The 16569-nt window shown below is 38.9% G+C and overlaps 1 protein-coding gene across 1 annotated transcript; it reads right to left on the bottom strand.

Annotated features, from left to right (window-relative positions):
* Positions 1–6: 6 nt before the first annotated feature.
* Positions 7–14640, bottom strand: myh11b (myosin, heavy chain 11b, smooth muscle; the record flags this gene model as incomplete). The annotated part of the gene is made up of 41 exons (XM_081382586.1): positions 7–187; positions 358–530; positions 616–724; positions 796–1004; positions 1104–1227; positions 1312–1400; positions 1479–1607; positions 1692–1853; positions 2005–2217; positions 2325–2537; positions 2620–2868; positions 2996–3148; positions 3444–3548; positions 3662–3868; positions 4071–4215; positions 4302–4514; positions 4603–4774; positions 4855–4978; positions 5076–5213; positions 5411–5617; positions 5724–5855; positions 5941–6049; positions 6131–6291; positions 6385–6454; positions 6563–6684; positions 6962–7161; positions 7320–7434; positions 7587–7760; positions 7869–8042; positions 8134–8286; positions 9159–9277; positions 9371–9466; positions 9549–9692; positions 9871–9969; positions 10119–10182; positions 10277–10369; positions 12131–12157; positions 12637–12736; positions 13088–13115; positions 13657–13813; positions 14530–14640. 41 exons carry the CDS (start codon positions 14638–14640, stop codon positions 7–9), a joined length of 5763 nt encoding a protein of 1920 aa, XP_081238712.1.
* Between the last annotated feature and the right edge of the window lie 1929 nt (positions 14641–16569).

Genomic DNA, 16569 nt, shown 5'->3' with positions numbered 1-16569 from the left:
ATTTCTTCAGTTGTCATCCTGGGTGCCGTTGATTGGCTCCATTTGAGGTTCCTCGTGTTGACCCACAGGAGTAGCAGAAGGATATTCTGGCACCTCAGAAGTTTCCATCATGCTCCTGCGTGCTTTTCTGAAGCTCCCGCCTCCACTACGCCTTAATGGACTGCTGAAAGATGAATCACTGCCACGCCTGAGGAACATACGAGGAGATAAGAAACCACACATCTCCAAACATACCTCCTTCAAACGTGCAACCCTATGTCTCTGAATGTGCATTACTGCAGAACGCAAAACGGAGGATGTCAAAGAATGTGATTCTGACTTCACATACATTACAGAAAGGGGTCACTGCAGAACAACCTGAGTTTGCTCCTGAGTGAAGACACTTCTCTGCTCAGGGCATTATTGGTCTCGATGGCCTCATTCAGCTCTTTCTGAAGTTTACGGCGAGCAGCAGTGGCACGCTGAGACTCCTCGTCGCTCTCCTCCACCTGTATCTTCAGCTGCCTTGCTCGCAGATTTGCTTTCTCAGCCTACAATGTGGATGACGTCAGTCAGAGTTTTCAGTGTCATGAAGAAGAAATAGGACCTCAAATGCTTTACATGAATCCTTCATACCTGGTCCTTATACTGCTCCATCTGTTTTCGTTCATCCTCTATCTGATTCATCAGTTCCTTTAGTTTCTTGTCCTTCTGCCGCATGGCCTTGGCAATGGCCTGTCTCTCCCTGGTGAAAGAAACTAGTTGAAAATCCATCTGTCTTTATAGCCAAATCTATATTAACACTGATGATCTCACCTGCTCTCATGGTCCAGTTGATCCTCCATTTGTTGTAACTTGGTGTCTAGGACAGCTACAGAGGCCCGTTGTTTGGACTTGACCTGTCCCTCCATCTCCAGCAGCTTGGCCCTCAGCTCTTTGTTCTGCCTCTCCATCTGCTGCCAGCCACTCTCGTTCCTCTGAGCATTGGAGCGTTCAATTTGCAGCTCATTGGTCAGTTGATCCACCTAGTTATAGATAAAATGATCTGTGGTCTGGTATCACCTTGAAAGAACACATTCACTACAGCATCGAAGTGGATGAATGGCACAATAACACCCAATTACCTCCTGCACACTTCTCCGCAGTCTCTCACTGAGCGTCTCCGTATTTGCCTGTTCCTCATCAAGCTCCTCTTCCAACTGTTGGATCTTGGCTTCCAGGCGACGTCTCTCATCAGACATGCCGGATCTACCAGTGGACAATCATTGCATATGGTGTTATTCCAGTTTAAGCATCATTTTTCCATTTTGCAAATGCTAATTCCCAACTTACTTTCCAAACGAGCCGCTTGCTATCTCCCCTGCTATCTCATCTCTCTCTCTATCAGCTTGTTTGCGAGCTCTCTCTGCTGTAGCCAGTTCCTACAAAGGCATTGACATTACAGTTGTATGGCAAGATATTTAAACTCATTTCCATCAACCACTTGATATCATGTATACCTCATGTAAGTGTAAGATTTCTGTCTCCATGGCTCTGGCCTTTCTCTCATATTCTCTTGCATCAGAAAGAACCTCCTTGTGGGATGCTCGCGCATCTTCCAGCTCCCTCTGGGAATCTTTTATCTGTGTCTGTCATGGGGAAGACAACTAACATAGATGAATGTTGACAAAGGCTTGGGAAACTAAAATAATTTGAAGGTTTGACCCTCTGACCTGAGTCTTGCGGAGTTGTTTAATGGCCTCGTCCCTCGCCCTGTTGATTGCGTCAACTTGGTCTTCAAGGTCCTGCAAATCCCCCTCAAGTTTCTTCTTGGCAGCTGCCAGTGAAGTTCTCATCTTCTGCTCATCTTCTAGCTCAGTCTCAAGCTCACGTACCTGCGTGCCAAGTGGGTAAATATAAGAGAATAATTACTATTGCTGATTGGGGGAGGGGGATGAGTCTACAACAAGTACCATGCAGTTCAGATTCAGGAAAATCTACAAAGCATCGATCAACAAAAATCAAAACAAAGAAATCCATCTTCACCTGCTTGAGCAGTTGTTTCCTCTTCTCTTCATTTTGCTCCTCCCTGCCCTGCAGGTCTCTTTGAAATTGGACTTTGAAGGCCTGCATATTGACTTCCAGATGGAGTTTAGCATCCTCTGCAGTCTGTAATTCATCCTCAAGTTCCTCCATCTGAATTGTCATCTCTTCCACTTGAGCCTCCAATCCACGTTTGGCCTTCTCCAGCTCATGGACCTTTCATAGTATATGCAACCTTTAGTAATCTAATTTCAGACAACAGCATCTCTAAGTTGATTAAGAACTACTGTCCAACTTCCATGTTACTATAAATCACAACTCACATTTCTGCCCACGTCATCCTTTGAACTGATCAGATCTTCCATCTCAGTCCGAAGTGCCTTATTAAGTTTCTCTAATTCTCTTAAGGAACTCTGGGATTCTTCCAGTGCTCGATTCAGGACCAAACATTTGGTCTCCTTCTCCCGTGCCTCTGCCTCTGCACTATCACGCTCTTGAGCATACTTGCTGGAGATGGTTTTCTCGTCAGAAAGCATCTTAATGAGGAAAAAAAAAATTAAGTTGCAGAAATTCTACTGTGGAATTTAGAACAAATTAGTTGAAATACAGAAGTGAAACCTGGTCAAATTTCCGTTGTTTCTTCTCTAGATTTGAAACCAGCTGTCTCTGGTTGTCCAGGTCCACAAGCACATCCTCCAACTCTTGCTGAAGATGATTCTTGTTCTTCTCCAGCTTGTCATAGGCTGCAGTTTTCTCTTCGAACTCTCCATTTGTGGCCTCCAGATCCCTCTGTATTCGTCTCTTGCTTTCTTCAAGCATATGGAAATTGCTGGAGTACTCATCCAACTTCTTCTTTGCATCTGACAACTATAGCAGAAACAAACTTATTTAAACTCCTTCATTTGTACATTTTTATTTTGGCACAACTGATTGCCATATGCAGAGATGCTTTATGAAATTATCTTGGTGTTATTTGCAATTATGCAAGACTGACCTGCGTGTTAAGGCTGGAGACCTGTCTCTCCACGTTCCTTCTGGCTTCTGCCTCTTCCTCCATTTGTTCCAGCAGACTGTTTCGTTCATCCTCCATTTGACGTAGCCGAGTGGAAAAATTAAGTTTTTGACGGGTCTCCTCACCAAGTAACTCCTAAATAGGCAGACAGACTAAACATTAAGTGTCAAGTGCTTCTCAAAATAGGTATTACAACTTGATGGCTGTCATAATTCTTTAGATCTGGGGCTTTTTTAAACCCCAATTATGATGACCCCCTTCCCAAAATATGAAGGCAGCTATATATTTTCATGTAAAAGAAGCATTTAAGTGAAAAATAAAAATGTTATAAATATGTGTAAAATATCTTGCTTTATTTGACTTTCTATTTGTTTGTTTTTTTGTATCTTATCTGACAATAAAATAGAAATAAAAAATTTGATAATACAACCTGTGTATCCTTGAGCTGTGAGTTGAGGCTGGCAACATCCTTACTCAGCTTGATGTTCTTGCCCTCTGCCTCATTGAGGATGCTATTCACATTGTTATACTCCATCTGAGAGATTGTACAAAAGACATCCATCAGGAAGTTCTGTACAGAAACCTTGCATTGTTTCTATAGTAATATTTTCAAAGTGTTTATTCAGAGAATGAAGGAATAAAACGCACAGTCAGTTTAGACACTGCATCTCCAAGCTCTTCCCTCTTCCTCTCGCTGTCATTGAAGCGAGTCTGAAGGTCAGCAAGCTGGTTCTCCACCTTCTTCTTCTTCTGTTCCACATCCTGCTTTGCATTGCCCACCGAGCGAAGGTCTCCATTCAGATCTACAACCTCCTTATCTAGAGCCTGTTTCGCCTTCTCCAGACTGGCCTTGGCCTGTGTTTCAGGTTCAGTTTCGGAAATAGAAATGTATTTACCTTTAATCATTTTGCAGACCCTTATATCCAAAGGATTTACAAACGAAGAAACCAATATGAGATAGAAAACTGTATTAACAATGTTAAAAGTACCAAAACAGTTATTGTCTGTGCACTGCAATTGTCTTAAGTTATATGTCAACGTTAAGCAGTTTTCTTACCCTTTTGGATTGCTCTAGCTGTTCGCTAAGTTCATTAACAGCCTGAGCATGTTTTTGTTTCATTTCTTGCACTTGAGCCTCATGGCTTCGGCCTTCATCTTCTATCAACTTTTTCAGCATGGCCACCTCCTGCTCTCTTTTAGCCCTGTCCAAGAAAGATACTAAGATCTAGTCTATCATATCTTGATTTGTAAATGGTAAAAAGGAAATAAATGACTATTTGAAAATCACCGTAGCTCTTGTTGCACTGCAGTGGTGTCTAGTGTGTCCTCCAGTTCAGTCCTCAAGGCCGACAGCTCTTCTTCCAGCTCCTTTCTGGCCTTTTCTGACTTTCTACAAGCATCCTGTCCAGCATCAAGTTCATCTTGAAGCTCTGAGACAAATCCTTCCATTTCCCGTATCTTTTTCAGAGCATTGCTCTTCTGAGCTGATTCTTGTTCCACGCTGGTCAATATACAGATGGTCTGGTTACAATTTACAATGAGCAGTAATGCAATGTCTTTAAACAGTCATTTATGATGTAACAATATACCATGCTTGAAGTTCCTGAATTTCCCCTTCACTTCTGGCTTGTTGCGTCTTGAACTCTGCTATCTGGGTCTGCAGGTCCTTTAGTTGTTCCTGTACATCATTATACTCAGTCTCCAGTTTACGTTTGGCTTTCTCTACGTCCTGTCGACTCTTTTCTTCCTTCTTCATTCGAACTGTATAGACACACAGAATACTGCTTGACAGTGTTTACTACATTATTTGATTTGACAGATTCAAAGTGACCATGAAAAACCTTCAAGATCTGAAATCATAGATTCATGTTTAGCCTTCAGCTTAGCCAAATTGTTGGATTTTTCTTCCTCCTCAGCAAGGTTGGAGCAAAAGTCAGCTAACCGATCCTCCAACTGTTGCTTCTCCTAAATACACAGAAGCAGCAGCCATTACTCAGATCTGATATTCGTTTTTCACCAAAAAAAAACAAGTATAATGATCCAAATAATCATCTGGTCAAACCTTCTGCAACTTGCTGTTTTGATCCTCCACAATGAGGAGATCTTCCTCAAGTTTCTTAATCTTCCCATCCGTAGCGCCACTTTCCAGTTGAAGCTTCTGTCTGGCATCTTCTTCTTTAGACAGTTGGTTCTCTAAATCCTACACATAGCAAAAGATGAGTACAGGTTTCTTATTTTCTTTACCCAAATCTTATGAGAGAGAAAATATAGAAAAAAAAGAAAAAAAAAAAACTATTTTCAATAAGATTATAACAATCTTATTTTTGTGACAAATTACAGTGTCATTATTGTTATTCCACTTGTTAATTAGTCTGTGATAATTGATCACTGCTCAACCTTGAGTTGCTGTTGCAAATTCGCCTTCTCTTGCTGAACGACTTGGCTTCGCTCCTCCTCCTCTTCAAGTCGAGCCTCCATCTCATGCAGCACGTCCTCCAGCTCTTGCTTCTTAGCCTCCAGCCGTATTCTCACCTCCTCAGATTCTGCATACAGCTCCGCCTCCTCCTGGAGCTTGATCTGTAGCTGGTTCCTCTCCTCCACCACCTATTAAACATAAAATACACATACACATTCCAGTCATTCGTGAATCAGGATGAATGAATGTTGCATCGTAGTTGAGTTTGGATCACATATGCTTCCGCTCTTGTACCTGGCTGTGTTTCTGTGTGATCTCCTTTAGTTCAGTTTCAGACTTCTGGGCAATTTCTTTGGCTCTCTGAAGCTCCTCCTCCTTTTGATTCATCTCCTCGTCTTGACGAGTCACCTGAAGCAGGGGTTTGACCTAAACGAAAGTGTAAATTGATCACAAAGTGACCACAATGGTATTTAAATTTACATGGATATGTGATGTTCTGTTTTGCACGCACTTTAGTGAAAAGTCTCCACCACTGCCAGTTCCTGAGTGTCAGATAAACAGCGCAGTTCCTCTGAATCACTTTCATGGCTGTTAGCTGCTTTTGTTTCCTGCTGAATGCCCTGTAAAATTTGGATTTTAGGTAAATACAGTGCATGAAGATTCAAAGGTAGACGGTGTGCAATTATTTTGCAAGAACTCACTTTCTGCTAAGAAAGCCACGGGCCTGGGCCTGAAAGGCAATTATGATAATGGTCAGTTTCAGGTCACGTTCTTCCTCCAGCTGTGCCAACACTCCTGTACGGAAAAATATCTTGCTCAGACCAATCCGGTACAGGTTGGGGTCCAAGTCTAGATGTTTGATCTGATGATTAAAAAGTAGGAAGAAGTTGTCATAAAGGTACGATAGGTTATAAAAAATGTAAGTACAGAATAAGAAGATATTTGCTCAACTCACCATAAGGGTACTGGCTTGTTTTCCATCCATGAACCCTTTAGGAATAGCGCCTGCAGCTAGGACCTCATAGCTAGAAAATGATCAATAATTTTAATCGATATTCTGCTTCATTAGAAACATCCAAATGTACGAACTCTATATTTGAAATGATCAAGCATGTGTTTCAGAAATTACTCACCGCTGGCGGAACTCATGAAAGACGATGCGATTGGGGAAGCCCTGGCGACAGATGCGGATCCCTTCCAGTACACCATTACAGCTCAGCTGCTCAAGAACCAGGTTGGCATCTATCTTGCCAGCCTTAAGACAAAAACAGTGAAAAACAGACTCTATTTTTCCATTACTTTTACTGTATATATAAAATTCTCTTTTAATTTTTACTTACTATACTTCTGAACTTTTAACTGGATTAAATATATTACTAGTTTAAAGCATACTCTCGGCATAAAGATGATAATCCATGTTTGAATCCCATATTACACACAAATCACTTGAAAGCTGCTCTTGTCTACATTATTTAGTTGTACCAGTAAATACAGATTTGAATATCAATATTATGATATTTGCTGTGGCATACCCTTTTTTCGTGGTTGGGAATGATGCAGCGTACAAAGTTTGGTTGAGTGTTATGGAGAGTCGTCATGAGCTTGCCAAGAGACTCTTTATACAGCTGTCCTACGGTGCGGAACATGCCTTTCTTGGACTTGGAAGCAGTAGGACCTGCGCTATCAGACTTAGCTATTTTAGCCATGGTTTCCAAACCCACCACACGGTCCACTATATGGGAACAAAGGGATTTCTTTCAAAATGCGATTTAAAATCATGTGAGAAATGTAAAGCTTCCTTTATAGAGCATACATTATTCTCTTTCTGCTTAAACAGACAAACAGATGTGAATCATGTTAGTAGGCCTATTTTTCCCAACAAAGACTCACCCTCCTTCCAGACATCCTGCACAAAAGCACTGGAAGAGTTACTCAGTAGGGCTGTAACATTGTCATTGAGTGGGTCCATGTTTTTTGTCAACCAAGATGTGCCATTATAATCCACCTAATTCAAATTAAACATACTATTAGATTAGTCATAACTATATATTTTTTCCCCATAATGGTCTCATGTTAAGCACTTCTACTGCTGCTTTACAATTGCTCTGTTCAGATAGATAGATAGATAGATAGATAGATAGTTTTTGAAAACAGTACCTTGCCAGCATAGTGTTGCACCGTAAAGAAAGTCTTCTCCTTTAGATTTTTGGGTTTGGAGAATTTGCAGTGGCTTGAGTGGGTGTTTGTGAGTTTTTCGACAAAAGAAACATCGGTTGCCTTCGGAAACCAGCACTCCTCGTCTAGCAGAGCTAGGATACCTGGAGGATTGTTCTATAAGGGAGAACCAAAAGAAATGACACAACTGAGTAACTTTTACAGGTGATCAAAGATTATTAGCTTACACTTAAAATCTATGAATGGTGTTGTTAATAAACTGACTGGTCTCTCAATGAGCTCAATGCAGGGCTGGAGGTCCAGGCCAAAGTCAATAAAATTCCACTCAATGCCTTCCTTCTTGTACTCCTCCTGCTCCAGGACGAACATTGTGTGATTGAAGAGCTGTTGCAGTTTCTCATTGGTGTAGTTGATGCACAGCTGCTCAAATGAGTTATCCTGGGAGAAAGGGGGGGTGGGGGGAATGAAAGCCTCAAGTTTTGAAAGTTCATGTTTGGGTTTTATAAGACTTTTACCATGTCAGACTCACCTCAAAAATCTCAAACCCAGCTATGTCTAAGATTCCCAGAAAAGAGGCTCCCTGGCGCTTTGTCTTATCTAGAGCCTTGTTGACACGTGCCAAGATCCAGCGAAACAGACGATCATACATGGCCTTGGCCAAGGCTTCAACTGCAAAGTCAGCCTGATAAATGGACATATTATTATATCATATAAATTCACATATATATTACAAAAATGTGTCCATCTTTTGTATTACCATTTCACAAATAATTGTCTTTTTGTTCACACTTTAGATTAGGGTCCAATTCTCACAGTTAATTAACAATTAACTATGTCTTTTGCCTCAAACTACTGTTAATTAATAATAAGTAAGGTAGTTGTTAAGTTTAGGTATTGGGTAGGATTAAGGGATGAAGAATATGGTCATGCAGAATAAGGCATTAATATGTTAACAGGCAATATCCTAGTAAAATGCATGCAAATAAGCAACTAGTTTATAGTGAGAATTGGACCATAAACTAAAGTGTTACTATATTTTTGATTACTAGTATGTACATTATTATAGTATAATTACAATACCCAAACAGAACAAGTAAAATATCTAGTCACATGATCCTATAACAGTAATGTATTATAACTATGGTAATACTGGCAGTGTTGCTCAAGATAAATATTACTTTGTTCAGAAAATTTACTCGCAATTGCTGTCCTGTGTCAAAACATGAGTGGAATTGTGTTTTAGACCAGACGTGGAATGCCGTTTGAGTGTGACCTGGTACAAGTCACAAGTGACAAGTGGTGAAATACTTTGATAATGATATGATCGTGCCTGAAGAATAGGGTGACCGCTTTATTATGTCTGGTCTCTCTGTAACATCTCAGGGAGCTTTTATTACATTTTACACATGCACAGTAAAATGATTCAAGCTTTTTCTGACGTATCAGCGTGGACAAGAATCTTTAGGAAAATGTTAGTGTGGGCGGAGAGTGTTTTGAAACGCCATTTTCAACTGTATCCGGGTTAATGTAGACAGCCACAGTGTGTTAATGCACCTGTTCTTTGGTCTGTGCCTTCTGTACCAACTCTCGCCCTACTTTAATGCGAGGAGTGAGGATGGCTTTGGTGAAGTCAATCACATTAATCCCCTGCAGATGGCACACTTTCTGTGCAGCTGGTGGATACATTAAACACAACATATAAGCATTGTGTTTCAGCCTGGTAAAGGATAAGAGCAACATTACAGATTAATCCTGTGATTGTTTACCTGTGTTGTCTGGCATGCTGGCCTGCTCCTGGTTTTTCTCTGCTTTGAACTCAATGTTCCCTAGCTGCAGCACAGTAGAACATACTTTCAACATGCCTAAAAGAAACGCAACACTTCATGTAAAACAGCACGAAAAGATTGGAGGTAATGTTATAATTGGCAAAGTTTAGTTAAATACCCATTCTTTCCTCCTCACTGAAGCCCAGGACCTCCATGGCCTCCAGAGTCTCAACCAACATCTCATCATCTTGCTGGTTTTGTACCTGCACGTGCCCAGCCACCAGGAAACGGTAGTTACCAAAGTCTTCTAGCAAGAGCTCGTCTGTGGAAGAGAATGATCGCTAGTGGTACAGTATGTCTGAAATTATGCAGACAACACTCCAACTGTCACAAACTCATTTTCTGCTTTTTGCTGAAATCTGTATTCTTGAATGTAATCACACACGATTTAATAGGCAGTTGTTAAAAATACACAGCAAGTAGAAATTCTTGGTCCTCACCTCGCATTTTTTCCACGGCTCCAGCCACCATGTAGTAGAAGATGTGGAAGGATCTTTCGATTTTGGCCTGTCGGATACACCGAGACTTTTCCAGGAGGTCTGGATTCATTAAGACATTAAGGTGAAAATGAATGTGCTTAAATTTATGGTGTAAAATCTGCATATTTTTACAAATGTTTGTTCTAATTGATTTTGATATCAAACTCTTCATAAAGTTGAAGATTCATTGGAAGGGCTTATTAGGATACAGGTTTCAATGTATGCTCCAACGATGTAGCCAGTGTTGTCAAAGTTGATTTTAATAAATTTACCCTGAGAAGTTAAAAACAAAAGTTTTTTATACTAATGTTGATTATAATGATAATCAAGAAACATTCAATACCAAAACAATGAACTATTAACTCACAAATCTTGAGGAATTATCATTTTTGATGGTCTTTGCATTTCCAAATGCCTCCAGAATGGGATTGGCCTGCAGAAGCTGCTTCTCTAGCTCCCCCTGGACAAACAAAATGTAATTTATTGCCCTTCAGTGCTGTCAAACCAAGAACTACTGAGCTTAACATATACCAAAAAGCTATTCTAATGTACTTTACATATTATGTAGTAAAATTGTAAGTGAAATTATTCAACCCCCATTGCAAATCAGGTTTATTGACAAAATGTACAGCTTTTTGCAATGAACAAATCAAACTAAAATAATTAAAATAGCTCGACACAACAAATGTTTCAAGTGATTTCCCCAAATTTAACAAAACAAAAATGCAACTTTTAATGACTTCCACAGTCTCAAAATTATTCAACCCCTTCATGGCAAGCATCTTTAGTACTTACCAGAACATCCTTTTGCTGTTATGACCTGCTACAAATGAGATGAATAACCAGACACCAGCTTCTGGCAGCGTTTCTGAGGAATCTTAGCCCATTCCTTCTTCAAATCCCACCAGAGATTTTCTTTGGGATTCAAGTCAGGTGACTGTGATGGCCACTGTAGAATATTCCAGGACTTCTTCTGCAACCAAGCCTTAGTGGAATTTGAGGTATGCTTGGAATAATTTTCCTGTTGGAAGGTCCAATGACTCCCAAGCTTCAGCTTCCTCATTGATGGCATGACGTTTTCTCTTAGGATTTCCTGATACTTCAATGAATCCATCTTGCCTTCCACACGCTGTAAGTTTCCAGTGCCAGAGAATGCAAAGCAGCCCCAGAGCATCACCGAGCGCCACCATGCTAAACTGTAGACAGTGTTCTTTTCAGCATATGCTTCATTCTTCTTCATCCAGACATACATCTGATCCAAAGGGCCAAAAAGTTTTGTTTCATTGCTCCACAGAACACAAATCCAAAACATCTGTGGCTTATTTATATGATTTTGAGCAAATTGGATCCAACTTTTCTTGTGCTTTTCTTGTGGTGTACATCTTTGTCTTGGAGTTCTGATATGGTTTAATACACGACTTCCTGTGCAAGCTGAAACCTGTTGCCTGTTGCCACCAAGTCTTGCTGCAGGTCTTTTGCAGTCATTCGAGGGTTTTTCTGAACCTGCCTTCTGAGAAATCTGGTTGCAGCCGTTGATAGCTTTCTTTTTCTGCCCTGTCCAGGTAGCGTTATCACGTTTCCTTTAACTTTGAACTTGCAAACTATGCTTCCAACTGTTCCTCTAAGAACATTTAGTGCCTTCGCTATATTTTTGTATCCTGTTCCTTGTTTGTGAAGGGTGATGATATCTTCTCTTAACTTTTTGGACCATTCTTTTGACTTGCCATATTTCTAACATGCAGTCAAACGTGACACTCAAAAAACAGTTCAGGTATTTCATGTGTTTAGCTCAAGCACATCTGGTGCGACTAATGAAGCCCTTGATTATTGCATCAGATGTGCTTGAGACAACACCTGTTTTGCAAATTTGTGCTGTTTTGAGGGATTCTATTCAGGGGGGTTGAATCATTTTGAGACTGTGTCATTAAAAGTTGCATTTTCAGTTGAATTTGGGAAAACCACTTGAATTATTTGTTGTCTTCTATTTCAATTACATTTGTTTGATTTGTTCATTGCAAACAGCTGAAATTCTGTCAATATACCTGATTTGCAATGGGAAATAATTTTGATTAAAACTGTATGCATTCTGTGCTATTTATGAAAGTAAAATACCATTTCAGGTATTGGTTATGTTTAATGCTTATTGATTGACGTGTAAAATGAGACAAGGACAAAGACACCGACATCCAAAATGTATATGACAAGAAGCTCAGATACTCACATATGCTAACTGGGATCCTTTTTGTTGCTAAATGGAAGCAAATAATAAGTTAAGTTAAGATGGAAAAGTGCAGAGTATGACTCCAGTTTGAAGGTTCTAGGAATTATTGTAGGAATTGTCTCGACAGCAATTAAATTAATTATTGTGTCTTTGATGTCCAGTGATTGAAAAAGAGAATCCAACAGTTGTGTTTTGTTTGATAAATGCACACCCACTAAAAATCACAAAGCACATGCTGAAGCACATCTATTATAGACAAACTGTAAATGAAACCACCACCCATATATATACTGTATAGTAGCATTAATGTACTGCACCATGAAACATTTAAACACCCTGTTTAGTGCTGAAGAGTTTTATCCTATCACAAAGATGTGACTATTATTCTAATAGTGTTTTCAAATTCTCAACATTAATGAAGATAAGCAAAAATACTGTAATCATAACAGATAATGTATGAAGTATTAAATGTCAGTGGGTTAAATGATAACAAAATTTGAACTCACAGAGCCGGTGTCTCTCTTCCCTTTGTGTGATGATGCCACAATAGCGAGGTACTGGATTACTTTTTTGGTATTTTCCGTTTTGCCTGCACCTGACTCGCCACTATTAAATATACATAAAGAATGCTGTCATGCTTCACATAATCATTAGCATAATAATTTACATATCAGACTGGTTTGCAAATATAATGATATTGTGCATATAACTCTATTATTTTATGGCCCATGTGATATTTGAGCAGTCAAACTCAAGCTTGCAAATTCTTTCAAATCTATCTGCTGACCACATCTTTACTGAATGGTGCCTCACATACACAATGGAAGGGCTGCCAGTGAAAATGAGTGGATGAGCCTAAATGCTTTACCACTAGAGAACTCGTCTTATTAGGCCTCTAAATATCACAGTAATGGATAAAATTTGAAACATAAAACATGTTGGATATTTAGAACTCACGTGCAGAGAATAGACTGGTCCTCACGCTCTGTGGAGAAAAAAAAACCCAGAAACATTTGAACTCAGTACAAGGTCAGGGCAAGAAATGCATGAATTGTCACAGTTAAGAACCTGAACGAGATTAACAAGGGGCCAGGCTGTCTAAACACAAACTCCACAATTGTTCACTGAAGGTCCCCACCTCTAAAATCTAACATATTCTAAATTGAGTACAGGGTGAGATTAACTTCAGCTCTTCTTTCCAAAAATAGCTGTTAAAAAATTCAGTGAGAAAGGGAAAGGCCCCATGTATGGCAATTTTGATGGCTGTAATCCGCAGCCTGTGAGACGCAGAGCCCGACACACGTCCTCCAATACACAGCTGCCTGAGCTGGACTGAATAACTATAAAACATGAATCATCTTCATTCTTCATTGCTGTGTGCAAATACACAACATAGAAAGCATTACGTGTGGCAAGAAAAACATGATTTTTGTATCTTGGATGAGAGACCAAAATGAATGTTGCTAGTATTAAGCCTGTTCATTTTACTAACTGTTTGTATTCAGTGAGTTCAGACTAGTGGTCACCTTGCAGCATGTTTCTATAGGCATTATCAGCAACGGAATAGATGTGGGGAGGAACCTCATGACGCTTCTTCCCCTTGTACATCTCAATGATCTTCTCAGAGTAGATGGGCAACATCTTATAGGGGTTCACCACCACACAGAAGAGGCCTGAGTACGTCTGAAGAGTTAACAATAGAAATATCAAATATATGTTCAAGATATATGCCAGGAAGCTGCAATATTTTATATAAACTGGTACAAATGTGTTTCATACTATCAGGGGTTTCAATCTTTTTGAAAGGGACCCCCACATATGAAATTATAAAGGCACCTACTGCATATATGGTCATGTATAAAGACTCATATGCTACCGTTTGGGGTCAGTAAGATTTTTTTAAAGAAATTCATTCTTTTATTAAGTAAAGATAAAGAAATGCTACAAAAGATTTATATTTTAATTAAATGCTGTTCATTTCAACTTTCTATTTATCAAAGAATCCTGAAAAAATATATATATATATCACGGTTTCCACAAAATATGGAGCAACACTACTGTTTTCAACATTGATAATAATAAGAAATGTTTATTGAGCTCCAAATCTGTTTATTAGAATGGTTTCTGAAGGATCATGTGACTCTGAAGACAGTTAACCATTTATTAAAATATATAAAATCTGGATATTTTGTATTAAAATATTTACTTATTGCACTGTTAAATGTATTTACATAAAGAGAAACATTAAATTAGGTTTGTCTATAGCTCTTCACTGATGTTTTCTGCAGACGCCCTCACTTGTACCCTATTTTGAAAACACTTATGACAAAGATACGATCAAGAATAAAAACTTGTGTGGTTTCTACCAACTGAATAAGGTGAAGTTTGAATGCACTTACATAAATGAGACCTGAGAAATACCTCTCCCTGAGGTTGTGCAGCACTGAGGCCTCATTCAAGCAGGTCAGTGCAGCCATGTCTTCAACCTTGTTGAACTTTGGTGGATTCATTTTCTGGATGTCATCTTTTTTGACGGTCACCTTCCGTCCATTGTCGAGCTCAACCACCACCTCATTCTCAGTCTCTTCTTTGATGCTGGCGGACTGAAAACCTTCCTTTTCTGACGGTATCCACACCATCTTTTTGGTCGACCAATCGGCCTGGGCGACCCCAGTGTTTTTGAATTCACTGTCAAGGAACAGGAACTTGCTGCTGTCTTCGTTGTCTGGTTGCGTGGTCATCTTGAAGTATTTCTGTAAGTTATTCTGTGAAGTAATAAGAACTGTGTTTTATCTGTCTGTATTGGCTCCTTTGACACTGTGATGGATGTGCAAACATAGCCTCATTTTATAGGCAAACCACACAGCCATATCTTTGCCACTCACGGTCCACTTGTTCTATACAGCTATAAAGGTGATAATAAATGCCCCATGATCATCCCTTATATGGAGTGTGTCCAGTAAAAGCTTCCTCACACACCATTGACATACTATAGTGTCAATTTATATTAGCCGTTTTGTATTAAGGTATCTGATTAGCATGACACATTTTCAGGTCATTTTACAGTCAGTACATCAAAGACATTTATAATCTTCTTAGAAAATATTTATACTGTTAAATCTAATAAAATTATGGATGTTCTACTGATCTCTGCAATTTTCAATAACCCAAACATTACAAAACTCTTTTTGTCTTTTCTAATTTCTACTGTTCCAACCTGCCAACTTAAAATATGGCAAATGTAAAATTATACTGATCAATAAAAAAAAAAAAATGCCTTTCTTTTTTGAAGATAAAGTAAAAGATGAATAAAACTAAATATACAGTAGGCCTATGTAATATATATTCACACACATATAAAATAAATTGATACTTACATGCTATGGTAACCTTTTCTTGGTTTTGCAGTGTCAGTGCATGCATAGAGCAGTAACCAAAAAATGAGTTCCTTGGATGAACTTTATTAATTTTGGAGTCTTAATTTATGGACAGCCTTAGCTTTGGTGGGTGGAGCAAGTCATTTGGACCATCCTACAGCTGAATTTATCTGAATAAACTACATGAGCTATTGGCCTATGCAAATTATGAGGCTTTTCCTCTGAAAGGCATGTTCTGTAAAGGTCATTAAACACTAAATGACTATCTGCCTCTGTCAAAGTGCCTTCACTGAAGTCATTATTAAATATTTCTGTTTAACCTGGTGAGTGTACCTGGTAATTGTAGCTCTTATCCAATGGACAAAGTCAGCCATTAAACTCACCAAGATCATGTTTATAATTGGTATATTATGGTTCAATTTCATAACTCAAACAGTTTCGCTGACCCATAGTTGTCTAGAATGGCAAGCCGTTTTAACATTTAAACCCGAGCACTTACCAGTATCTATTTTCAAGGTGCGTTCATTCAAAATTACCATAAATACGAGATTCCGACTTGTAAAAAAAATAAATAAATAAATTGTAAACTCTGAATTTTCTGAGAGCTCTGACTTGTATCATGTGATCGCTGTACCATTTGACCTCTGCATATTAATTTTGTAGTTGATATGTTGCATAAACACATAATTCCGAGAATGTGGACACAGCTCGAGTCCAAGTAGGACTTCACAGTATTACGACATGCGGTGAAGGCAGCAAAATGCTGCTAGTACTTTTTTTTAGCTACTTTTATATTAGTCAAAGTAAAAAAAAAAAAAAGTAATAGTAGCCTATATACAGTAGGTTCAGGATATCCTTTGTCTAGAAATTACTTGTAACTAATTTAGGCCTACTATTTTTTTTTTTATTTAGTCAAGTATAATCAAATTGACTAAAGTCACTATTGGAATAAGGATCTAAGAACTATTTAGCCTATCTAGTATCAGCCGCTGTTTAAATAGGACAGAACACATTTGAGTTAACCTTACCCAGCAGATTAAATTAGTTTATTTTTTTTACAAA

Source organism: Scardinius erythrophthalmus (genome assembly GCF_964197995.2).
Source record: "Scardinius erythrophthalmus genome assembly, chromosome: 1".
NCBI lineage: Eukaryota > Metazoa > Chordata > Actinopteri > Cypriniformes > Leuciscidae > Scardinius > Scardinius erythrophthalmus.
The sequence above is the reverse complement of the archived record's forward strand: the minus strand, read 5'-3'. Positions and strand labels throughout refer to the sequence as shown.